Source organism: Oncorhynchus clarkii, chromosome 13 (genome assembly GCF_045791955.1).
Source record: "Oncorhynchus clarkii lewisi isolate Uvic-CL-2024 chromosome 13, UVic_Ocla_1.0, whole genome shotgun sequence".
Classification (NCBI taxonomy): Eukaryota; Metazoa; Chordata; class Actinopteri; order Salmoniformes; family Salmonidae; genus Oncorhynchus; species Oncorhynchus clarkii.
In genome coordinates, this window is record NC_092159.1 from 25,715,407 (window position 1) to 25,742,534 (window position 27,128).

The 27,128-nt window shown below is 43.6% G+C and overlaps 1 protein-coding gene across 1 annotated transcript; it reads right to left on the reverse strand.

Annotated features, from left to right (window-relative positions):
* LOC139424707 (sprouty-related, EVH1 domain-containing protein 2-like) lies at window positions 1-26,863 on the reverse strand. The gene is made up of 6 exons (XM_071176790.1): window positions 26,451-26,863; window positions 11,346-11,523; window positions 10,783-10,951; window positions 10,458-10,522; window positions 4,230-4,394; window positions 1-3,922 (listed from the first exon to the last, which is right to left on the reverse strand). Exons 1-6 carry the CDS (start codon window positions 26,474-26,476, stop codon window positions 3,206-3,208), a joined length of 1,320 nt encoding a protein of 439 aa, XP_071032891.1. The 5' UTR covers window positions 26,477-26,863; the 3' UTR covers window positions 1-3,205.
* Between the last annotated feature and the right edge of the window lie 265 nt (window positions 26,864-27,128).

Consider the following 27,128-nt stretch of genomic DNA (forward strand, 5'->3'; position numbering starts at 1 on the left):
TGAAGAGGATGCTTCAGGCACTTTCCTTTAATAGTTAAATGTGTGCAGGAATTAGACACTGCACCAAAACAGACAAACTGCTTTTGGTTAACTTTTCTTTTACCACAGATAGAAAAATAAAAACTGGGATCTTCTCTACAATGAATGGCAACAGTATTGCAAAGCTGACAAACAGGGACACACAGCAGAAAAAGGGAAGGAAGAAAGGCAGCGAGAGAGAGAGGGTAAAGAGAAAGACGGACACAACGACAGCTTTTGTACAGAACCCGCAACGCCATGATGCTATCACCCATTTAACTCCAGACATGGCTCGGAACTCGAATGGTTATGACGATTAGTTAATGTATGATTGCGATCGATCGCATAAGATGTATTTTCTGCCACGTTGATACGACTCGAGACCGGGTACTTCACAGGAATTTGCGCATATTGTTCATGAGGTTTTTTCTGATTAGTGTTGTGCTTCCTACAGGGAAAAAAAAATCAAACAATGTTCCTCCCACGAGGTGAGTTTACAGGGTGGTTTTAAATGTGAGGCTAGTTTTTGTTGTTTCAATACATATATACAGTTGAAGTCGGAAGTTAACATACACTAAGGTTGGAGTCATTAAAACTTGTTTTTCAACCACTCCACAAATGTCTTGTTAACAAACTATAGTTTTGGCAAGCTGGTTAGAACATCTACTTTGTGCATGACACAAGGAGTTTTCCCAACCTAAAGCCATTTTGCCATAACTTTGGAGGTATGCTTGGGGTCATTGTTCATTTGGAAGACCCATTTGCGACCAAGCTTTAACTTCCTGACTGATGTCTTGAGATGTTGCTTCGATATATCCACAATTTTCCCTCCCTCATGATGCCATCTATTTTGTGAAGTGCACCAGTCCGTCCTGCAGCAAAGCACCCCCCCCAATATTTTTTTTCTGAGGTCTTGGCTGATTTCTTTTGATTTTCCCATGATGTCAAGCAAAGAGGCACGGAGTTTGAAGGTAGGCCTTGAAATACATCCACAGGTACACCTCCAATTGACTCAAATGTCAATTAGCTTATCAGAAGCTTCTAAAGCCATGACATAATTTTCTGGAATTTTCCAAGCCGTTTAAAGGCACTTAGTGCATGTCAACTTCTGACCCACGAATTGTGATACAGTGAATAAGTGAAATAATCTGTCTGTAAACAATTGTTGGGAAATTACTTGTCATGCACAAAGTAGATGTCCTAACCGACTTGCCAAAATTATAGTTAACAAGAAAGTAGTGGAGTGGTTGAAAAACGAATTTTAATGACTCCAACATAAGTGTATGTAAACTTCCGACTTCAACTGTACATATGTTGATGTATATTCATGCTGTAGCGTCCATTTTATTTGTGTATATATTTTGACACCATCTTGACTGATGCGATTGGCTGACAGACAAAAAAGAAGACCAGGGAGAGGGAGTTATTGGACTACAGAAGAATAGATTCAACACTTCTCCACTTGTCTCCAACTCTGGTCTTGGGAGAGCTACTGGGTGTGCAGCCTTTCGTTCCAGCCCTGCAGTAACTCACCTGTATCAGCTAATCGTGGTATAAACACGATTAGGTGATTAGTTGATTCGGGTGTGCCAGCACGTCCCTTTGTTGGAGAACCCACTATCTTATACCCTTGTGGGGAACGATGAACAACCAGATCAAAGCGGTTTGTCTGTCTCTCGAGCTAAAGTTTAGCAAAACTCTATAGATCGCGATTCCCTGACAGTTAGCCTCGTTGAGTATCCTTTTGAAAGACAAAAGAAAAAGACACGCATAAGAGAGCACCAATGACACTGTAGTGTGGACAGGGTCATCATCCATCTCAAAAAGGTGACAAAAATCCCTCCTCTTCCCCTCTTGGCTGTGTTTAGTTTACAAATGGGACTGTTCCCTTCTTCTTAACCCCCTAGGCTGGTGTCTAAATTTAGCAAGGCAAATAAATAACTATATCAAAAGATTATCATCAAACACCAACTGAATAAAAAGTTACCGAAGGCTTGAGTTCTCCTCCACTGTAATAAACGGTTGATTGAGGATTATTATCTTTAAAAATAAAAAAAAAGACAAATTTAGATACTCTATATAAATGCTGCAGCTTATTTTGCCTTTTTGGCTTTTAGTTGAAGTCACAACAATAGCAATCAGGGATACATTGCTGCCCATTCCATTTTCCAGACTTTTGCACATAGGAAGTCACACAGACACACACACAACCCTACAGATTAAGTGTCTAAAGCAGAGTTTCCCCATCCAATACTCAAGTACCCCTGACCCATTTTAGATTTTGTTCTGGGTCGAATCCACAATACAGTCAGTCTAATTTGACCAAGCAGTATAATGTTTTTTTCCCAGGTGTCTCTCCACTGACATTAGGTTTAATTTGGTTTTAAAAACTCTGTATAGCCAGGGGTAGCCTGGCCCCAGGTCTAATTGATCTGGGAACAGGCTAGGTCAGGAGTAGGTCTAATTGATCTGGGAACAAGCTAGGTCAGGAGTAGTCAAGGTGCAGAATGAGGAAACACTGGTTAAATGTTTGCCTTTTCTTTTGTTTCATTGGCTGGGAGGGGCAGACGTGATCACAGTTGGGCTGCATCCCACATGGCACTCTATTACCTATATATTGCACTACATTAGACAAGGGCCCATAGGGCTATGATCAAAAGTAGTGCACTTCATAAGCAATAAGGTACCATTAAGGACACACCCTTGACTTAAGTGCCTCTGCTTTACAGGCGGGAACCAGCTTGATCTGTGATTGGTGGTGAGCCATGCGAGGGGAACACAAAGTGAGAGCCCCCCCTCAGAAAACAACGCTCACACTGACCTCACACAAAACACTGGTAAAAATATTCAAGCCTTTAAAACATGAGTGTAAAAATATAAAGTACCTGTTTATATAATATTTATATATGAATATTCATTGTTTTAGTCTTTGTAATGCAAGGACGTGGAAGCCGTAGGCAGGGTACCCCTATAAAAAACAACAAAAGGAAACATATTTTTTCTTTCTTTCCACCGAGAGAAATTTCCAAATCGAAAAGATTGGGGACAAGCCAATTGTTTTCCCATCTGGAACTTGGCCGAGAGACACAACAGCGAAAACAAAAACACAAAACAAAAGAATAGCGGGGCCACCCTCTTCCGGTCCAGTCCCTTCCATGGGTCTCTGTTCTACTCTCCCTCCTGGCACTCAGCCCACAGCTTTGTGCTTGCCCCCGCAGCAGTGGCAGGCCACCCCGCAGCGGTAGCAGGCGCGCAGGGGGGCATAGCAGCACATGCAGGGGGCCAGCAGCGACAGCCCAACCAGGGCCAGCCAGCGCAGGCAGAAGCGCTCATCGCTGGTGTCGCACGAGCACGGGTCCGAGTAGTCGCCCTCCGGGTCTGACATGCAGTGGTAGAGCAGGCTGTCCGCGCACCACATGAAGCTGACCCGGTGGATGCACGTCTGGATTGGGTCCGGCGCCTCCTGGCACCGCCCGCGCCTGTTCTCCTCGTGGTTGAACATGTCCCGGCAGTAGACGCAGCGCGAGCGCTCGCCGTCTTCCTTCCGCCGCTTGCCTTTGAGCTGGAGGGTGCGGGGCTGGGCTGTGACCACCGCCCTGTGTCCCCCGATAAGGCCGCCCCCACCAAGTCGGTCCACGCAGCCTATCTTGGGGTCCCTTGCATGCTGGTGGGGATCAAGGCCCATGGGGTAAGGGTAGGTGTAGTCGTGCTTAGGCGGCTCGCTCTTGGCGAAGTGCACGTAGGCGTCGCCGTCCTCGGGGTGCTGGATGAGCTTGTCGCGTGTGGCGGTGGCGTGCCGGTAGTCCTCGTACCCAGTCAGCCAGGTCCGCTCGCGAGGGTTGATGCGCACAATCTCCTCCTCCTCCACCTGGAAGCTGACGTGGCGTGGGAACATGGGAACCGACTGTAGAGATGAAGGAGAGCAAAAAAAGATGAGAACTACACAGACCAGTCTATAAAACTACAAAACTAACATGGGGCATCTAAACATGTCTTCCAACAAGCAGGTAACTTCCAGGCCCAACTTGAAATACATCACACTAGCACCATAGTTTAGGCTTCAAGAACACTCATTCCCTCTGTCCCTCCAACCTACCCATTGTAGTAAAGAATATAGCCGCAACCCCCTAGTTCCAACACATGATTTATTTTTTTCAACTAACAAAGTTTTGGTGACCCACCTTCGCCACTGTCGTCCCCCAGCCACCCACCTGATCCAGGAAGTAGTGGTCCGAGGGTCGGTGCTGGTCGTAGAAGTGGCCCAGGATGCAGTGGTGGCGGCGCGGCTCGCAGAAGCTGGGCGGGGCCAGGGTCTGCAGCTGCAGGGGCTCCTTCTTCTGGGAGTGGGAGGAGTTGGACGAGCTGTCGGTGGCATTCTGAGAGACAAGACCAAACCGAACATGAGTCAGGACAGGGTCCTGTTCATTAGGGCAAGCAACAGACATTTTGCATGTCTTATTGGACAGCTTTAGATCGCCCCTCCCGTTTGCCCAATTTCTTCCGCTTGATGTTTAATGAACACGACCCACGACTACACAAGGAATATCCGGCCAAGCTTCACAATAGAAAACATGCTTTCTGGAACATTGTGTTTGGTTACGCTTAGCGATGTAATGAACGATACCACAAATTTTGGAGATGGGGAGATAACGACACCCTCGATTGGGCACGAGAACCCGTGCGGGAGGCAGACTCCCATTGGCCCTTTACACAAAGACCAACAAACCGACCTGCACATGGCACATGCTCAGTGGGCCATTGCTAAGGTAAAAGTGTGTCATGGCTCAGTCTAAATCTCTCTACTTCTGTATGCAATTAACCAACAACCCCCCACGCCTCCCAAGAACAAAAGAGTGGTAAAAAATGGTCTTGAAGACTCCCCCTTTTTTAATATTGAGTGTAGGTTAAATTAATTCCAGCTCGGAGAGTTACGACTTACAGCCCCTTTAGCATCGAGCAAGACCAGAAGTGTGGTCGATTGCGTCACCAGTTGAGGCCGGCACGAGGCACCTCTTTCATGTGGGGGGGGGGGGGGGGGGGGGGGGGGTTGCATGCTTTTGAGCTAACTCGGTTCCCTCGTTCGCCTCACCACAACACTGCGTGCCAGAGGACCACTAGACTGCGGTAATCAGACGAGGGAATCAGGCCACGGCATATGATCTCAAAATGAGAGCACCACCTCTCTCGTACACTCTCATTCACTTTGGACGGTTTCTGGTTTCTTAGTCCCAAGTTTATAGGACAGACAGACTCTCTTGCTATAGAGGGCTTTCGGCGAGCCCCGGCCAAAGCTAAAAGTGGTATCCCTTCCCCGGGCGATGCCAAGAGCTTGGTTAAGGTTGAGAAAGGTTCTTTAGGAGGCGAACCGGGGCCCGTCTGATGGAGATGATTACAAACACAGACCCTGTTCAGATATTTACTCCCGACAGTGGGGCTTTCGAGGGGAAAAAAATTATAGAGGGAGAAAGAAATGCTCTAGAGCACTAATAGCGCAAGACCTTTGGAATGTGAAAGGGCTAAATTGCCCATGTTCATCACAAAAGCCACGGAAGTCCACCAGGCGTGTTGCTTGGGAGAGATGTGAGATGTGTGTGGCGCAGCGTCTGATTTCAAAGGCATACCTCTTGCCTTGTTAGAAGATTTTCATCATCTCTTGGTTTGGGCGTGAATGGAGGTGAATAAAGATGGGAGATTAAGGCAAGGGGCTGCATCTGGTGGGGGGGGGGGGCCTTTGATGTATTTACAGAGTAACAAACGCACAAGCCAGCTTCTAGCCACTGTGCCCTAGAGCACAGGAAAAGTCAAATGGTAGGAGCTGTGTGTGTGTTGTGCTAAGTGTAATTACTGTGGGGCAGGTTGGGGGATGTGTGCGACAGGGTCTACTTGTGAGTGTGTTTGTGTGTGCGCGCATTTGTAAATGTGTGTGTGTTCCTGTGCTTGGAATGATTTCTGTGGTTGGGGAGGGGTGTATTTGTGGCTGAGCTAATTATCAATTTAGCCTCCAGACCAGACACAGGAATGGAACTCGCGGCAGCTGGCGATTCTAAAACTACCCTCGGCCTCATCGACACTACAGAGTGGACAGTCTACTCACCAGCAGCCCATTCAAAAAGACCCTGATGTCCAAAAGGGTAAGACTACACACACACACACACACACAGTGTGAGAAGTTTGAGCCTCCTGCACCCTTGTTAAACATCCCCCCCGCAAGCCCCAACGGGACACATTCCAACAGTCTGTCCAAATCTCACCAGTCACACCAGACCTTCCAAAAAGAGGAGGAAGTATTGCATCATCCCAGGGAGTGTCTTATTTACTCTTGACTAATATTGTTCTAGCGCCTGGAGGGGGTAAAGGTCATTTGTCATTGTCCTCTCTCCTCCATCTGTGCCCGGACTTCAGTTCCCTCAGGCTTTTCAAAAAAGACAGATCCTATCGAATACAATGTGACCTTCCCCCTCCTTCAGGCTAGCTCTCTGGGCCACAGGGGAATGAGGCTAGATTCCAAAATAAAAATTAAAAAAAACAGGGGGGCTGCAACCGAGGCGAATTGAAGCGTTCCCTTGAGCGGGCCTGCTTTTTCTAAGTAGGGCCAGCTATGTAAACAGGGAGGCAGTGACGGATTACTGATGGGCCCTCTTCCCTCCGACTGGACATCCTGTGGAAACGACACACTAGGCCCTTTTCCGCTTTGATGCCATCGGAAGGGAGAAGGAGGAAAAAAAGGAAGAGAAAGAGGGTTAAGCGAGTGTAAGGACCTGGACTTCCCATCACCATCAGATTTAGGATAAAGGCTAGGTACGCCAGACAAGAAAAAAAGCAAATTAGTTACAATGGACGGATTCATTAGCCTAGGTTGCTATTATTAACGTTGAGGGAATAAAGTTGTGTAGCAGTGAAGGGCCATCTCAGTTTATTTTAGTAGTAGTGTAGTACTTAACCATTTCTTAGTTGTGTTCTTAAGTGGCGTCTTTTCTCTTGAGCTTGGTAGTATTGTCAGAATCACGTTTGAGCATGTTTAGTAATGTGTTAGCATGTCTGCTAGCGTAAAGGGACACTGCAAGATTTCTAGATTTAGGTCATCTTTCTACTTACCCAGAGTAAGACGAGCTCATTGAAAACCATGTTTTATGTCTCTGTGTGCCGCTTGGAGAAGATTCAAGTTAGCATATCGTTAGCTTAGAGCAATTTCTGGAAGTCTCCCGGGTACAGTAGCCAGCGCCGATCAAAAGCAGGGAAATAGATCTTCCAACTATTCCAAAACGTATAGTCTTACAAAGCTAAACATAGCACATTTGTTACTTTGACTGATCTTCTATCCACGTCGTTCTCTTTCCCGTCGTCACAAAGATCTATAGCGATCGCAAAGTTTTATCGGTCTCAATGGCGCTCACAGGCACCACAATGGTAATCATATAATGTTCTGATATCTATACATCTCTATGTGACAACGGGGGACAGAGAAGTGGATAGAATCACGTTTCTTATGATTATCAGTAAAATAACAAAATGTATAAAATATTGTTTACTATGTATAGATTTTTGTAAGACTAAAATGACCAACCACCCAGCTTTGGTTCAGTTGTAAAAGTCTATTTCCATGCTTTTGAGAGGAGCTGGCTACTGTAATGGGAGACTTCCAGGAATGGCGAAGGTGTATACCGATCGATGCACTTACCACAAATGCCTTGTTGACCAAGTTTGCTCTGTGTTAGGCCTACTCTTTTTTTTGTATCGTCAGAAGCACAGTATACATGATCCCAATTTAAGCTCCAAGACACTAGCAATATCAAAAACTTTAAAAAAGTTCACAGTGCCGATTTATTGACACATTGAACCATGTTGCTCACTGTAGTTTAAAAGCTTCATGGGTAGTGTTAAAAACCATGACGTCATATCGGAATTCCGACATCTTTATGCACCTTCGACTTTGCCCTAAACTAACGATATGCTTACGTCAATAATCTCCAAACTGCACGCAGTGACTTTGGGTAAGTAGAAAAACCAAAATCTCAACATTTCAGTGACCCTTTAAGTGTGAGTGTGTCTGCTTGATAAATAAGTAACATATTAAGCATGTCCGCTAGGCTAGCTAACAGTGTGTAGTCAGAGTACAGTGGTAGTAAAGGGTTAGCATGTCTGCTAGGATAGCTAACTGCGTGTAGGCTGGGTACATTACAGTGGGTCAGGCAGCAGCTAGCAGCAGTTGGGATGGAGGCTGCCAAGCAGAGGCCTCCACTGCAGATGACTCATATACAATCTCCTCTCCCTGGAAATTAGGGCTATTCAAAACCCTGTGATATAACAGCAACACACACTGCAGTTATAGCTGTGCAGGAATGTATGCCTTACTGGACTGATGCTTTTGATGCCTTGTGTGAGGTTTTCATGTTATTCATGCCAGGAACGGAACTGGCATTCAGGGCAGTGATCTAGTGAACTACCGGAGGTGGCCACATTCTAGCTAGCTCTGGGTAGGGATGGGTATTTGAAATGTTTTGACTGTTTGAGTATTCGCATGATTTCTTTTCAGTACTTGTATGGAAATAAAAATCAATTTTTAAGAACACAATGCACGGGGGAAAATGTTTTGCGCATTTATCTACAGTGCATTCGGAAAGTATTCATTATGGGGTATTGTGTGTAGATTGATAAGCGGGGAAAAAAACGAACATTTTAATCCATTTTAGAATACGGCTGTAACGTAACAAAATGTGGAAAACTCAAGGGGTCTGAATACTTTCTGAACGCAGATTAGATTCTGTAAGTACTTTATGTGCCCATCTCATTGATATCAAATTATTAGAGATACACAAGTTGTTTTTGAAATAGGTCACTGGAATTATTTCTACGGCCACCAAGCCTCTTGCGAGTAATGGACATATGGGCGGGTATTCCAACAATCTTTTTTATAGTTGCCTAGGTTTTTAACTTGAAACCATTTGTATATAATCCTTTATGTACCTCCGTGATTAATTATGATTGATTGTGCACAAAGGTGAATTGAATTGTTTCCGCACCCACCATGTGTCATGTGCGTAATGGTCATGTGACGTAAAATGGGTATATTTTGGGAAGTGAGCGCTCCGTTTGTTAGTTTGAACTGACGAAGATCCATTTCAGATTGAAGCGTTGTCAATAAAGCAGTGAATTGGGAGCTTGAAGAGTGTGCGGGCTTTCTTGTTCTTTTAACCTGTATTTAAATAGACAAGTCCGTTAAGAACAGATTGTAAATAACAATGACGGCCTACCCCGGCCAAACCCTAACGATGATGGGCCAATTGTGCGCCACCCTGGGACTCCCAATCACGGTCTGTTGTGATACAGCCTGAAATCGAACCAGGGTCTGTAGGTGACACCTCTAGCACTTTTATGCAGTGCCTTAGACCGCTGCGCCACTCGGGAGCCCTTAAAGAGATCTTAAATAGATGGAAGTGGCCCATCTTGTCTAATGTGTCAAAGCTGGTAGCTTGGGAACCTGAACTATGCTAGCCACATGCCGTTTCACAGCTTCTGCACTTGAGTAAATTAGCATGTTTAATCAGCTCGAGCATTCGCAATGAAGTTATTTAGACGTTTGCTTCGTAACGTGCTCTTTCAACATGCCCAATTGCTGGCTAACAAAAACATCCATCTGCAGAAATCCACAACGGAGGCAAATCAAAACACAGCTGAAGGAAGAATCAGTGTGCGCACACGCACAGCAACTCCCTCTTCCAAGAGGGCTGGCCAAAAACCCCCAGCTCTCTCCAGACTGTTCAACATGAGAGAGAGAAACACAAGGCGTTCCCTTCTCTCAGTCCTCCCCTCCTTCCCCCTCCCCTGGTGTTAAATCACAGAGGCAGTTTGCTAGGAAGCAGCTGCTAATGACAGTTTTAGAGGAGGGGGGGTGGGGGGGCAGGAAGAGACCTCGCGACCCCCGCCTGCTGCACCTTATCTCCTGTGACGGCGACAAACCAAAATGCCAAGCGGCGGCGGAGTCTGGTCAAAACACTACAGGATACCTACCCCTCCTTCCTTCCTCCCTTCCTTCCCCCCCCCACCCGCCTGTTACTATCACACCAGCCATCTCTTACTCAAAAACAAAGGGCCATCTCTTCCCGAAATGGGCCAAATAAAAATAGCTGCCATCCCCGCTTTTGGGGGAAATGTTCACACGTACTTCCAAAAATAAAAAGGACTATAAGCGAAGGCGAGAGAAAAGTCCGACCAAGCACAGACTAGAGGTGATCTTGCAGACGGAAACAATATGGAGTCCAACATGCAAGTGGACAGCCATGACCATAGATGGGAAACATACCATCCATTGATATGAAGCCCAGAGTTTTGGGTGGGACTAAAATCCTGACCCTAACCAAAAAAGACAAACTTGGATTCTCTCAAGTGTTCATAATGTCCCTGAACTTGCTGGTGTTTAAAACTACAATAGAGGAACTCACAGTGAAAACATCGTCGTCACCCAACTCGGCCTCGTTCTGGATGGTCGAAGAAGAGGTGGTAGATCCTGGAAAACAAAGATGGCAGAACGAGCCAATAGTCAGTAACCTGCAGCGCAGGAGGCTGAAAAACTTCAGCTGGACTGCCACATCCCCATAGTATCAAACATCTTCCTTTTCTTACTATGATGATCTGAACGCATTTGAGTTAAACCAACATGGTGGTTACCAATCCACCTCTTCCACCTATCAGTGGCTATTAAAATATGTATACCATTCAAGAGCATTGAGACACAGTCCTCATAGTCCTCGCCTTCCTCTCCCGTACCTTCCGTCAGATCCTCCATGGCTTTCCTGACCCCACGGTCGAAGGCGCGTGCGTCGGCCGGGCTCTGGAACGTCAAGCCACACTTCTTGTTGTCCACTTTCCAGTGGTGAAATGTGGGCGTGGCCTTGGTGTACACCAGATCCTTCTTCAGGAAGCATTCCAGAATCACCTGGCAGGAGGCACACGTTTGAATGGACTATAAACTAAACCATGTTCCTAACAAAGTATGATCGAACTACAATCCTCTTTACATCAATCCCACACTGATTCTACTACCTGAATTATCTATAAAAGGCACAGAAAAAGCAACAGAGAAAAAAAGCTGAGGACCGATATCTGACAAACACATTTGGGTGACATGAACATTCCCGAAAAACGTTAACTGGTGACAATAAAGGATTTGTGAATACATTCTAAAATGTGTGTGACAGAATTGACCCTAGTCTGCCCTGGACGGGATTCGATCCCACTTTACCAACGACACTTCTTACTTCGGAAGCTAGTGAGCTAATTGTTACTGTAACAACTCGGGATTTGGGTCTGGGTGCTAGCTGGGTCTTCACCTGTTTGTCTTTGAGGCGCTCGCCGTGGATGAGGAAGCTGCTTCGGCCCAGCAGCTCGGCCGACAGCACCTTGCACACGCCCACACGGCTGAGGCACCCACCGTCCTGGGCCAGCCAACCGCCACTCGAGTCGTCCCGGGTCATGACCACCGCTTTGACACGCACAATGTAGCTGTCACTGTATGGTTGCCAGAGGGAGAAAGTTGGGGTCAGTCAGTTAGCATGGGAAAGAGGGACAGTGAAATTGTAGAGCAGGTGCTCACACATACACACACAACCGTTCAAAAGTTTGGGGTCACTTAGAAATGTCTTTGTTTTTTAAAGAAAAGCATAAATGTTTGTCCAGTAAAATAACATCAAATTGATCAGAAATACAGTGTAGACATTGTTAATGTTGTAAATGACTACTGTAGCTGGAAACGGCTGATTTTTTTAAATGGAATATCTACATAGGCGTACGAGGCCCATTATCAGAAACCATCGCTCCTGTGTTCAAATGGCAGTTTGTGTTCGCTAATCCAGGTTTATAATTTAAAAAAAGGCTAACTTATAAAGGATAATTAGAAAACCCTTTTGCAATTATGTTAGCACAGCTGAAAACTGTTCTGATTAAAGAAGCAATAAAACTGGCCTTCTTTAGACTAGTTGAGTATCTGGAGCATCAGCATTTTATGGGTTCGATTACAGGCTCAAAATGGCCAGAAACAAAGAACTTTCTTCTGAAACTCGTCAGTCTATTCTTGTTCTGCAAAATGAAGGCTATTCCATGCGAGAAATTGCCAAGAAACTGAAGTTCTCATACAACGCTGTGTACTACTCCCTTCACAGAACAGCGCAAACTGGCACTAACCAGAATAAAAAGAGGAGTGGGAGGCCCCGGTGCACAACTGAGCAAGAGGACAAGTACATTGGAGTGTCTAGTTTGAGAAACAGATGCCTCACAAGTCCTCAACTGGCAGCTTCATTAAATAGTACCGGCAAAACACCGGTCTCAACATCAACAGTGAAGAGGCGACCCCGGAAGTTCTTCTGTTCAGTCTCTGTTCTTTTGCCCATCTTAATATTTTATTTTTATTGGCCAGTCTAAGATATGGCTTTTGCTTTGCAACTCTGACTAGAAGGCCGGTTTTATTGCTTCTTTAATCAGCACAACAGATTTCAGCTGTGCTAACATAATTGCAAAAGGGTTTTCTAATGATCAATTAGCCTTTTAAAATTATAAACTTGGATTAGCTAACACAGTGTGCCATTGGAACACAGGAGTGATGGTTGTTGCTAAATGGGCCTCCGTACGCCTATGGAGATATTCCATTAAAAGATAATCTGCCGTTTCCAGCTACAGTCATTTACAATATTAACAATGTCTACACTGTATTTCTGATCAATTTGATGTCATTTTACTGGACAATTGTTTTTGCTTTTCTTTCAAAACAAGGACATTTCTAAGTGGCCCCAAACTTTTGAACAGTACACACACACACACACACACACACACACACTTAGGTTAGAGTCATTAAAACTTGTTTTTTAACCACTCCACCAATTTCTTGTTAACAAACTATAGTTTTGGCAAGTCGGTTAGGACATCTACTTTGTGCATGACAAGTCATTTTTCCAACAATTGTTTACAGACAGATTATTTCACTGTATCACAATTCCAGAGGGCCAGAAGTTTACATACACTAAGTTGGCTGTGCCTTTTTAAACAGCTTGGAAAATTCCAGAAAATGTCATGGCTTTAGAAGCTTCTGATTGACTCAAATGATGTCAATTAGCCTATTGGAGGTGTACCTGTGGATGTATTTCAAGACCTACCTTCCAACTCAGTGCCTCTTTGATGACATTTTCATGGGAAAATCAAAAGAAATCAGCCAAGACCTTAGAAAGAAAATGGTAGACTTCCACAAGTCTGGTTCATCCTTGGGAGCAATTTCCAAATGCCTGAAGGTACCACGTTCATCTGTACAAACAATAGTATGCGAGTATAAACACCATGGGACCATGCAGCCGTCATACCGCTCAGAAAGAAGACGCGTTCTGTCTCCTAGAGATTAAAGTACTTTGGTGTTAAAAGTGCAAATCAATCCCAGAACAGCAACAAAGGACCGTGTGAAGATGCTGGAGTAAACAGGTACAAAAGTATCCAATCCACAGTAAAACGGCAGGTAGCCTAGTGGTTAGAGCATTGGACTTGTAACCGAAAGGTTGCAAGATTGAATCCACGAGCTGACAAGGTAAAAATCTGTTGTTCTGTCCCTAAACAAGGCAGTTAACCCACTGTTCCTAGGCAGTCATTGAAAATAAGTTAACTGATTTGCCTAGTTAAATAAAGGTACATTTTTTTTTTTTTTTTAAACGGGTCCTATATCGACATAACCTGAAAGGCCACTCAGCATGAAGCCACTGCTCCAAAACCGCCATTAAAAAAGCCAGACTACGGTTTGCAACTGCACATGGGGACAAAGATAGTACTTTTTGGAGAAATGTCCTCTGGTCTGATGACCCTTTGGCCATAATGACCATCGTTATGTTAGGAGGAAAAAGCTGGAGGCTTGCAAGCCGAAGAACACCATCTCAACCATGAAGCATGGGGGTGGCAGCATCATGTTGTGGGTGTGCTTTGCTGTAGGAGGGACTGGTGCACTTCACAAAATAGATGGCTTCATGAGAAAGGAAAATGATGTGGATATATTGAAGCAACATCAGTCAGGAAGTTAAAGCTTGGTCACAAATGGTTCTTCCAAATGGACAATGACCCCAAGCATACTTCCAAAGTTGTGACAAAATGGCTTACGGACAACAAAGTCAAGGTATTGGAGTGGCCATCACAAAGCCCTGACCTCAATCCTATAGAAAATTTGAACTGAAAAGGCGTGTGCGAGCAAGGAGGGGTACAAACCTGACTCAGTTACACCAGCTCTGCCGGGAGGAATGGGTCAGAATTCACCCAACGTATTGTGGGTAGCTTGTGGAAGGCTACCCAAAACATTTGACCGAAGTTAAACAATTTAAAAAAAACAATGCTACCAAATACTAATTGAGTGTATGTAAACTTCTGACCCACTGGGAATGTGATGAAAGAAATAAAAGCTGAAATAAATCACTACTATTAATCTAACATTTCATATTCTTAAAATAAAGTGGTAATCCTACCCGACCTAAAACATTTTTACGAGGATTTAATGTCAGGAATTGTGAAAAACTGAGTTTAAATGTATTTGGCTAAGGTGTATGTAAACTTCAGACTTCAACTGGACACACACACACACACACACACACACACACACACACACACACACACACACACACACACAGTACCAGTCAAAGGTTTGGACACACCTATTTGGACTATTTTCTACATTGTACATTCTACATTTGAAGACATCAAAAATATGAAATGAATCATGTAGTAACAAAAAAAAGTGTTATACAAATCTAAATATATTTTAGATTCTTTAAAGTAGCCACCCTTTGCCTTGATGACAGCTTTGCACACTCTTGGCATTCTCTCAACCAGGTTCATGAGGAATGCTTTTCCTTCACTCTGCGGTCCAACTCATCCCAAAACATCTCAATTGGGTTGAGGTCGGGTGATAGTGGAGGCCAGGTCATCTGATACAGCACTCCATCACTCTCCTTGGTCAAATAGCCCTTACGCAGCCTGGATGTGTGTTATACACTGAATATACTACATTGATCAAAAATATAAACGCAGCATGTAAAGTGTTGGTCCCATGTTTCATGAGCTGAAATAAAAGATCCTAGAAATGTTAGTTATGCACAAAAAGCTTATTTCTCTCAAATGTTGGGCACAAATTGGTTTACATCCCTGTTAGTGAGCATTATCCTTTGCCAAGATAATCCATCCACCTGACAAGTGTGGCATATGAAGCTGATTAAACAGCATGATCATTACACAGGTGGACCTTGTGCTGGGGGAAATAAAAGACCCCTAAAATGTGCAGTTTTGTCACACAACAATACCACAGATGTCTCAAGCTGAGAGAGCGTGCAATTGGCAGGAATGCCCACCAAAGCTGATAGAGAATTGAATATTAATTTCTCTACCATAAGTCAAAGTTGTTTTAGAAAATTTGGCAGTACGTCCAACCGGCCTCACAACCACAGACCATGTGTAACCAAGCCAGACCAGGACCTCCACACTCGGCTTCTTCATCATTTGTGTCCAGCCACCCGGACAGCTGATGAAACTGAGGAGTATTTATCTGTAATAAAGCCCTTTTGTGGGAAAGAAATTCTGACAGGCCTGGCATCCATCGATTAGGGCCTAATGAATTTATTTCAATTGACAAATTTCCTTATATGAACTGTAACTCACTAAAATCATTGCAATTGTTGCATTTATATTTTTTAACAAAAATATAAATACAACAATTTCAAAGAATTTACTGAGTTACAGTTCATATAAAGAAATCAGTCAACTGAAATAAATTAATTAGGCCCTAATCTATGGATTTCACATGACTGCATCTGTTGGTAACAGATACCGCACCTTAGAAAAAAGTAGGGGTGTGGATCAGAAAACCAGTCAGTATTTGGTGTGACCACTATTTGCCTCACGCAGCGAGACACATCTACTTCGCATAGAGTTGATCAGGCTTTTGTGACCTGTGGAATGTTGTCGTGCTCCTCTTCAATGGCTGTGCGAAGTTGCTGAATATTGGCGTGAACTGGAACACTCTATCGTACGCGTCGATCCAGAGCATCCCAAACATGCTCAATGGGTGACATGTCTGGTGACTATGCAGGACATGGAATAACTGGGACAATTTTAGCTTCCAGGACTTGTGTAAAGATAATTGCAACATGGGGCCGTGGATTATCACGCTGAAACATGAGGTGACACGAGGTCACAATCGTGGACCTGCTTTGCAGTGCAAACACAACAAAACAAAACAACTGATACAAATGAAACCTACATATTTGCATACAGCCACAGGACGAAACCCCTTTTTCGTGAACAACCCTCCCCTGAAAATTATGAGGTCACGCGTACATCTGCGCTGTGAAATTGGTCCACGAACGTACTCTGCATCACCCCCTCACCTTCTGCCATATTTGAACAGACACAAACTAGCACCAATTAAACACAGCTATTAAGAAGAACTCCCATTAGCAGTGGTATGGCTTTGCATGACATAGTATTTCAAATGATATCGCCAAGCTGCTGAAAAAGGGTACCAAATATCAGCTATTCAAGCAGCTGCCCCGAAACCAGATATGAAGAACGCAGATTTACAAAAAGTAATGGCCATCGAAATCTCCATTGATTCTCAACCTGTCACCTCCCTAATCGCACCCTCACACTACTCCTCATGCACGTTTACATTTGTCTTTCTAGTCATCACAGCCTCTCAAAGGGATACTGAGGCAAGCCTAGTCCTGTAAGAATCAGCGTTGCTATACCATGGGTACAGCACAATTGTGCGCATGACACTACCTCAGATCAAGCTATTTGGTGATATATTGGGCAGGAATTTTACGCCCATAGCAGTTGAAAGATGTCTATGTGCCCACGGGTTTTAATATGGTAAACTAGCTGTCCATCTGGCATTTGAAGAGAGCATGGGTGATGGTACACCTCCACTAACACTCCCACACATACACCCTCAGACAAGCTAGGCCCAACTCAGACATGTACCTACCATGCCAAGACGCATGAGAAATGCACACCAGAGATATAAGGACACCTAACTAGAAGCGAAAATGCAAAAGGGTTACAAATGAATTAAAATCAACAGCAATCCATATATATACACATATATATCATCCCAGAGAAATACACCAGTGCTTATGAATTGGGTGTATGTGACACTAGATACGGTCAATTCTTTGTCAAATACTGAGGGACAAGCAGTTTTGATATCATATGAGGGATGATGACTCCACAGCCCGCCCACCCCCAGAGCACGATAAGCTCGGGTTTTGTTGACACCCCTGGAATGCAGCGGCCATAATAGTACATACTAAAGAGGGGAGTAATTCCTCTCCCTCTGCAGAGGTCACCCCTCTCTCCCACATCTTCTCTGTCACACACACACACGCCATATGATTATCCCAGATACCCTGGCGGCACTTACAAACACAATGAATATTTATTGAGTTTTGACCAATAACCTGGGAAAAAAGGAAGATAATGTCTGAATAAAGCTCGTCTTTGCAAACAAGGCAGACGATCCGTCTCCCTGAGATCCATGAACATGGAGCCCACATGGATGATTCATAACAATCTCGCAGAGTGCCAGCGAATGTACTCACCTATAATTACACATCTAAAGCCCTGAGAGCACAAGCCAGAGAGAGCCCCGGGCGTTTACGGAAACACCAAATCTCCTCTGTAAAAGGTGGCAGCATTGCTTCGCTCATCTAACCTATTCTGCCACAGCCAAAACAAAACCGTATCCTAACCAAGCAGTAGTCACGAGCAGCAGCCCCTCCAGCAACAGCCACCCAGAATATGAGCGAGGAGGAGAACACTGCAGAGTAGACACAGAAAGACATGGCTAGCAGAAACCAGGGAAGCAGCAGAAATACAAAACCCGGGCGGCTTGCCTTTTATAATTGGACATCTCTCCTACACCCCGCGGCCACGGTCACAAATTCCTCGTGGTCTCCATCGGCAGACGGTCGCGGTGTGCGAAACGACGCAACATCCCAATCACCAGTCTGACCATGGTGGAAGCAGCAGCGGCCGTGCCTAATTTCCAGGCTGTTTGCTCAAAAGTGCTTCCCCATGTACCGTATGATTCAGTCTCCTTGACAAGCAGATGGCGCTTGTGTGTGTGTGTGTGTGTGTGTGTGCGAGAGACAGAGGGAGCGAGAGAGTGGAGTGTGTGTGTGTGTTGAGCATGAGTCATCGCCCGGCAGCCATTCCGCATTTGCCGGCAGTGGCACACAGCACACTCCATCCTCATCCGTCAAGGAGGGGTGAGGGGAGAAACATGGCCCAAGTCCACCACTACCTAAACACACATGAGGAGTGGGCTTATTCTCACACACAGGATCCTCACTGAGCACTAAAGGAATTTGAAGCAACTGAAAAACAGAGAGCAAAGAGCATGTACATTCCATGGCTCTTGCTAGCAAGCAGGTCAGAAGAATGTGGGTTGAATATTACTCAGCTCTGACTGGACTTCTATCAGGAGTGTTTGCCCGGTGTCCTAACTTTGTCAGGCTCATAACAGGAGGTTAAAAGGTTTACAATGTACAAACCCAACCCACGGGTAGGTGTGAAAGACCTGGGGTGATGTCATCCATGGCTCAGAATAGAGGAACATAGGTGATCGATAGTCCCCTTTATTTCCTCTCCCTATCCTTTTTCCCTCTCTGGCAGCTCCCATCCAGGACAGCTCATCGGTTTCCCCTCCAAGCTCTTCTTTCTCTATCACAGGCCATCATAAACGGCCCAAGCATATCTGGTGATGAGGATTTTGTACAAGGTGCCGGCCGGTAACGAAGTTAACGTCATGGGATACTTTCCTTGAGTTTGAGGTGTGGAGAAGAGGCTGTTCTGTTACTTGATGAACCAGACAAAGCAAAGCAGTGCAGAAATGGGTCCATCGAGGCTCAGAGGTTCATAGACAACTGTACATGAAATAGGTCGATTTTTGATTGGGATAAACGATTCCAACAAACAAGTAGGGTTAAGGCCTAAATATTCATATTCTAGCCCAAAATAGGCCAGTCCCACCAGAACTGAAACCAATGGAGTTATTGTATGCTAATGGTGGGATCTTCTCTTTACTCTCCATTAGAGGTCGGCCGATTAATTAGGGCCGATTTCAAGTTCATATAACAATCAGAAATCTGTATTTTTGGGCGCCATTTTTTTTTATACCTTTATTTAACTAGGCAAGTCAGTTAAGAACACATTCTTATTTTCAATGACGGCCTAGGAAGCATCTTCACAAGGTCCTTTGCTGTTGTTCTGGGATTGATTTGCACTTTTCGCACCAAAGTACGTTCATCTCTAGGAGACAGAACGTGTCTCTTTCCTGAGTGATGTGACGGCGGTGTGGTCCCATGGTGTTTATACTTGCGTACGATTGTTTGTACAGATGAACATGGTACCTTCAGGCATTTGAAAATTGCTCCCAATGATGAACCAGACTTGTGGAGGTCTACAAATTTGTTTCTGAGGTCTTGGATGATTTCTTTTGATTTTCCCATGATGTCAAGCAAAGAGGCACTGAGTTTGAAGGTAGGCCTTGAAATACATCCACAGGTACACCTCCAATTGACTCAAATGATGTCAATTAGCCTATCAGAAGCTTCTAAAGCCATGGCATCATTTTCTGGAATTTTCCTGTCAACTTAGTGTATGTAAACTTCTGACCCACTGGAATTGTGTTACAATGAAATGTAAGTGAAATCATTTGTAAACAATTGTTGGAAAAATTACTTGTGTCATGCCCAAAGTAGATGTCCTTAACCAACTTGCCATAACTATAGTTTGTTAACAAGAAATTAGTGGAGTGGTTGAAAAACTAGTTTTAATGACTCCAACCTAAGTGTATGTAAACATCTGACTTATATATATATATATATATATTAAAAAAAATGTGGATTGGGCATAAGGTAGGTGAACTCTATAATAAAACTCAGTGGTCATCTTTTTTCTTAATATAAATACGTATGCATGCATGACTCCACGTCGACTGTTCGCCTCCTCCAATATCTACACCACAGTTTCGCCCCTTTACTATACAACATCCCTCTCCCTAGACATCTCCAATTAGTATAGTACGCTCTAGTATTTACGGGACCTTGATATGGAAGGTATACTAAATTCAGAATGAAGATGTCATAGTATGGCTGGCAGCTGAAATTGGATAGAAAATGAGAGGCATGTAATCTGTGGCTAACAGACCCCATGCCTGGTAGTGGCACTGCAGACAGAGTGCAGCAACACACTTGATTAATATACTCCAGACACACAACACCACTACTACTACAGGAAAGGAGATACTTCTTTACTAGAAGATTCCATGTGTGTTATTTCAGTTGATGTCTTCGCTATTATTCTATAATGTAGAAAATAAAGGAAAAACCCTTGAATAAGTAGGTGTCCAAACTTGTGGCTGGTACTGTAGTTTAACAGCACTTTTCATTTTGCATACCGAAAGATATTTGCGTACAGAAATGTAATTGTTACCTAAACAGCTGTTCCATAACCACACTGTCAAACCTACTGCCAAAATAAACAAATAAAATAAAACAAACTGACACACAGGGATAAAAAAATAAAAAATAAACTAATTGTTCCAACCTCTGCACCCTTTCGCTGATAAGAAAAGGATGTGATACGGCCTCCCTAATCTTACCTCATCTGCCTTTAACCCCCAAAACACACACAATCGCATAAAATCCAATAATCTATTAGCGAAGAAGCCTGTTGGTAGTGTTGATTGGTCCTCAATGGGGCATCAAGACTGAGTATGTTCGTGACAATTTTCTACTGGATAAGTTATTGTCTTGAAGTTGTATACACTTCTAAAAGAAGCTTCTGAGTTTTTTTGGGTGCGATTTTTTTTGGGGGACAGTCTTTTCAAACCTCTATTGGGGCAAATGTACTGTACATTGGGATGGGAATAACTAGGAATATAACTAGTTCTTTGCTACAGTAAACTGAACTGCCTGTTACCTGCCCAAAACTAATATCTGCTAAACTAGTCATGTCAAACCGTTGACGTGGGGCCTTGCCATTGACGCTGCTAAAGCGAACTTTGCGCCAAAGTCCCACCGGCTGGATGTACAGGTTCAGCCATTCCAGCACACTGTTGCCTCAGGTGGTCCACTGACACCGGGGAAAACTAATGCAAACTCCACACATGCTTATGACATCACCCCCATACAAAATGGTCAAGATCTCAGTTCCCCTCTCAGCGGAGAGATGGAGCAGATGGTGTTTTCACTTGGTCACTGCCAAACGCTGAGAATGAGTTCCCTCGCCATCACAAAGAGAGTGACTATGCTCTTTAACCAAGTCAACCAAACCGGGGAAAAAAAGGGAAAGGGCACTCTGTGACCTTGGTGCAGCGCTTTCACATGAGCTCCCCCGTCCACAGATATCCAAAACGCGAGCAGGTCGATAGAGGCAGAATGTGGACATGTGCGATGCCACTATTGAACTGAAGTAAAGGAAATCCATCTTCCATTAGTCATGTCACATGGCCTGTAGCCCAAATGGCAAACATGGAGAATGACTTCCCAATCACTCGGAAAAAAGCCCAACAGTTTTTGTAGTGTAGAGGTTGGCCACCTTTGAGTCCCTCAAAGTTTGGGACAGTTTAAGTCAGGATCAAGACCTTAGAATGAAAGAGACAGTCTACAAGTAAAGCACATGAATGAAGTACAGTATTATTCATGTAATAACAAGCTTTGTATCATTGGTGATAGACAATAAGCCTATGGGCAATGAGGCATCTTTTTAGTTGACGTTCAAACAACCTTTCGGTAGGGGGGAAAATGACAACAGCAACAATTTGGCTCCAATAGTTTCATCTCTGCCGTTGTTGAGCTGAACTCTGCCGGCCCAGCTCATGGAGGGGGAGGGTTGATATGAAATCGATCCAGGGCAGTAATGGGGCTGGGAAGCTGGGGACAGTTGTGTTGACCTTTCCTCAATGTCATTTTCTCCCCTCGGTGGCATTATTGACAGCTCAGAAATTGTTGGTTCTGTGGCGTCATTACTGTGATCAATAGCCAACCAAACCTCCGGAAACGGGGGGGGGGGGGGGGGGGGGGGCATGCAATTGGGGGATTGCAAGGCAACGCCTCACAAATTTGCTGTCTAGAATAGTACAGCTGAGTTTTATTGCACTTAGACCAATAAAACTGGACCACATTTAGCCATTTGGGTAGATATAATAAAACAGTCTAACAGTTGTGTACTGTATGCAGCTGTAATTTGCAGGAACACTGTTGTGTAACTACTCTGGCCTGTTGCTCAAGGGTATTAAAACCTGTGATATCATTAGAGAACTTGAGCATCCCACGTATCCTTTTGTGCACACATGAAACGTTGCCAAGGCCACTTTGTTCCAACATTCCCACCATTCAATCATGTTCAATTGCTTAAGAAATGTCAACGCCAACAGTTATGGATTGAAGTAACCTGCTTCTTTTAGCACTTTCAGCTTGGGTAAATATTTCCCAAGCTCAAACTATTCGATTTCCCTTTACATTACCATCCGAGTCATGTGTTTACCTATAGGTGTGTGTGAGTGTACCAGAAATCATTGTAAGAAAAGATAACCCATGACCTGAAGGAGTAGGCTATTGCCAAATCTCTACACGCAAGACAAAGGACATAAAGCTATGGCAACAGAACCTTTATTGCCAAACCTCCAAGGTGTACTCTACACCCAGAAACATATGCCTTATAGAACGTGTAGGCCAGTTGTGGTGAGTGCCATTTAATATTAGGGATGATCAATGTATCATTTGTTGGGCTAACATGTTGGCTAGACATCAAAAGACATTACAGAAGACCGAAATGCAAAAAATGTCCCACTTTTTCTGAATTCACCCTGGCCTACAGCATGGATGAGTGTCATTCATATTCCATTCGCCCAGCTCAGTGTAACAGGTTTTGGCTACTACATGATAATCGAATTTGCCCTATACCCATCATGAGGTTGCAACAACCTAGCCTACAAATGAAAGTTTATATCGTAGGCGCACCGGTCGAGAGACAATTGGAGTAATCAAAGTGACTGACACATTCAATACCGCCTTGCACATGCTTGCCTGCAACTAGCTGATCTTATCACCCACAGTTCACTTTCATAGCAGCCACATACAGAATCATCACTTAATTCCTTCGATCTACGCTACTCCTCGCTCCTTTCCCCTTTGCTTGTGGAATTCAGTGCACAACAGAACAGATGCCTGTGACCAGGCACAATAAACCTCTAACAAGCCGTAACTTCTAACCGCTACACAGCCTACATCGCTGTCACCATATTAACATTATAGTCAACAAACTAGAACTAACATGTTAGTAAACCCAAAATGCAATCCATGGTGTACAATCAAACAGTAGTGTATAGCAAGCAGTTGGTGGGCCACAGTGGCAATAAATGAATGAAACCAAAAGCGTATCTTGACTTGGAAGAGTTGAAGTGTTGGAAAGCTTAAGCCAGGTCAGGTTGTTGAGTAGGCTAAATTTGCTACATTAGCTAAGTAAGTGAAAGGTAAACTAAGAAGAAGAAAAAATACAACAAGTATACATATGGTTAGGGTTAATGTATAAGTCTATGGAAGAGTGAGAACCATGAGCCTCCTATGTTTTGTATTGAAGTCAATGTACTCAGAGGTGGACAGAAAATAGCTGTCCTCTGGCTACCCCAAGGTGCTGCCCTAGAGGGTGCTGTTGAGGCTACTGCAGACCATTGCAAACAGTGTGTTTTAAATCGGTTATTTGGTAGGGATGGGTGTGAGTAATTTGAGTACAGGAACGGACATCCTAACTATCTTTAACCAGAGATCACGTTTTTCAAATACTGGAAAAACATTTGGTCGAAACTCATCTTTGAAGACAACGTTACTTTGCTTCAACTCGTGTTCAATTTGTACATATGCATTTGTGGGGCAAACAAAAACTAAACCAAGTGGGTCCCGTGTGGTTCAGTTGGTAGAGCATGGCGCTTGCAATGCCAGGGTTATCGGTTCGATTCCCAAAGGGGACAAGTATGAAAAAGTATGTAGGCCTATTAACTACGGTAAGTCGCTCTGGATAAGAGCGTCTGCTAAATGACTATAATGTCAAATGTATGTATCAAACCGTTCTTCTCCCCAAATGTCCTTTCCCACCGTGTCTCACTCAATTGCGTTCCGACCACTCCCTCTACACATGCTAAGTGCCACACACACAACCTCCCGCTCGGCCTTCTGAAACAAATGCCTATAAAAATGTATCTAACTGATGGGATACACAAGCTACGTTCCTTGCCAAATAACAACAGTTTTATCACAAATTCAAAATGGACTGGTTGACTGAAGTAAAGAAATCTGTGTTCCAACAACAAGCTGTAGTTTTGGAATAATTGCACCCAGTCTAATTTCCGCTCAGGCTACTAGTTACCACAGCCACAAAGTCAAGATGGTCTATATTGTAAAAATGTATGAAAACGAAAACTTTGGGACATATTTTAAGATTAGGCATAAGGTTAGGGTTAAGGGTTAGGTTTAAATCTGATATTAAGAAGAGAAATTGTACAAATAGGCAGGGTTTATGACTATGGCAACACTACTTTGCAAACTGCTAGTGCCGTTTAGAATTGGTTAGCCTGTGCTATAATTGGTTAGCCTTTGCCCTAAGCATAGACAGGTTCCACACTGAAAATATGCAAAACATTAGTTTGATAAATAGAAATGGCATATTTTCTTGAGAATCATTAAGCCTAGGCCAACTACATTGTATGCACGTATATCGAAAAGACATATTTTGGTTTGTAACCCTAAAAAAATGGTATTTCAACTCACCAAATTGAGCCTGGTAAAAAATAATCACTCTGAGAATAATTGTTCCAGACTTGGAGATGTACATCACTTCACACTATTCTGTTCTATTTTATTCTGTTCTATTAAATCATGTTTTTTTTACTATAATTTAGGTGTATCTTGACTGTGGTAACGGCTTGGGAAATAAAAGAGAGTCTTAGGTGCAATTCTATATATTTTTTAAACAACGCTATGGCATAGGATAGGATTCTACAAGCAAATGCCACTGCTGAGGTTACTAACTTTTTGAAGATTGTGTCCCACGATATAATATAACCAGGTGAAATTACCGTTTCAATGAATTCATTATAAAACTGCACTTTTTTTTTTAAATTGGCGACTGGGGCATTTTAGCTATTAGGATTTGTTATTTGTAATGGTTATGATAAATGATGAATCGTTGGCATATAGATAAATGCGCACATACATTTTTCCAGTGTGGACCTTTGTTTTTCAAGTAATCAAATTAAGAAAAACATATCATACATATCATATCAAGTACTCAGTCAAAAAAAGTTGCAGTTGTCCATCCCTATTATTTGGTGAAATGTGAATATATTTAGTACATATAGTGTTATCTAAAAATTATAACTTTAAGTGTTTCACTACTTTTATGAAATTCAATGAATAGGATGGTCCTCCGCCTCCCTTCTGAGGAGGCTACAATAGGACATCTATTTTAAAAAGCAAAAGTGTGTAGCCTATAAGTAAGATGGAATGGACTTTACATGAGAAAATGGCTCGTGTGAAAATGGGTTTCCCAGAAGAAATAGAGAGAAAAATTAAACAATATGTGCATTAGAAAGAATTCCGATGTATTATTATTGCAGCAGAACTTATGAACAATAGCCTAACGTAATGTACAAGGTCCTTATAATAAAATCAAAAAGCTTTAGGGCGGAAATGTGGTAATTGCAGTAAAATGCGATGTAATCATTAGACTGAATCAACAGGATTAACTTTCCAACTAGACATTCATATTTGATCCTACTTAGAAAATGATTAAATATTCGCGTAGACTCTGCCAACGCAGCGCGCACCCCCTCGGCATTTTTATGAATGAAGGACAGTATGCAAATGAGAGCGATTCCAAAAAGAAATGGCGGATATGGCATATCAGTCCTCCACAAAGAAAGACTTTCTAGCCAACAGCGTCACAATGCAAACGAAAGCTACTTTTCCGTGACCGTGCACCCAGACCATTTTACATAGCGGTCAACATACAAAGTTGTTATACGTCTGCCGTGTTATTGGCATGGCAAATGGTAACATGAAGTGCAGTTTTGAAACTTTTCACTGTAAACCCTTTACAAAATGTTTCTGATCCAACCCCTCCCCCCCCCCCTTCTCCCTCGTTCGAGACTGAAGTCGTTCAGGAGGGCGAGGGGGGGGGGCCTAACCATCCCGCTCCTCTGTCCACTAACGTTACATTGTAACAAAGCATTTTCAACTTTGGGGAAAAACTTCAGGTCCACCACTCTCGTTATGCATAACATGTGTATAATTAGAGAACGTATCACATGCAAAATAAGAATTACGGCTACTTTTGTCAAGTAGCTAATGTTATAGGCTACTCACTCGTCTGGGTGTGTTTCCTCGGTCATTTTTTTTCGTTTCACCTACAATAATATCCCACCCGAGGGTACATTGTGTGGTGTCATCATTTTGTCTTGCCCTTCTCGTCCAACACCTCGATCACACACCCGTAGCAGTAGCAGCCTAGTTTTCCGAGTGTTTTTTTTCTGTTTGTTTGCGTTATTTCTTGCTTCTCTTCTTCGTCTCTCAGCGCTTCACTACAATTATTCGAGTGCATCCACGAGAGTGTAAATCCCTTTGGAATACCTCCACCGATTTAATCCCGTCGCGCCCCATGCTGAAAATTGCGGTAATTGAAATCGTGCGTTGATGTCGGTGAGGATGGCCCCGTACGAGCCCCATCTCTGGTTACTCCATGTTGGATTCTGTCGGTAGAAGCCAACGCCGCCGACACTGGAAGTGGAGGAGGAGGGGGGGGGGCTTGCGGAAGTGATGACGTCAGACCCGAAGGACTGCAGACCGTATAGGATTTTTTGGGATGTCCAAAAGCCAACAGTGGACTAATTGGCTATACCAAACTATGATGTATGAGTTTCCCTATTTCTACTGTTCCACACAATGTCACTCTCAGGACATTGCATTTACATCACAGTTTGGACTGTACTTTATCATAGGTGCGTCCTAGTTACATTTATAAATAGTGCTGGTTGGTATGTTATG

Coding starts and splice junctions, on each gene's coding strand:
- LOC139424707 (XM_071176790.1), bottom strand. CDS start 26,476: ATGACCGAGGAAACACACCCAGACGA. Junction 11,524..26,450: donor GAGGAAACACACCCAGACGA/GTGAGTAGCCTA, acceptor GCAACCATACAG/TGACAGCTACATTGTGCGTG. Junction 4,395..10,457: donor GTGACGACGATGTTTTCACT/GTGAGTTCCTCT, acceptor CTTGTCTCTCAG/AATGCCACCGACAGCTCGTC.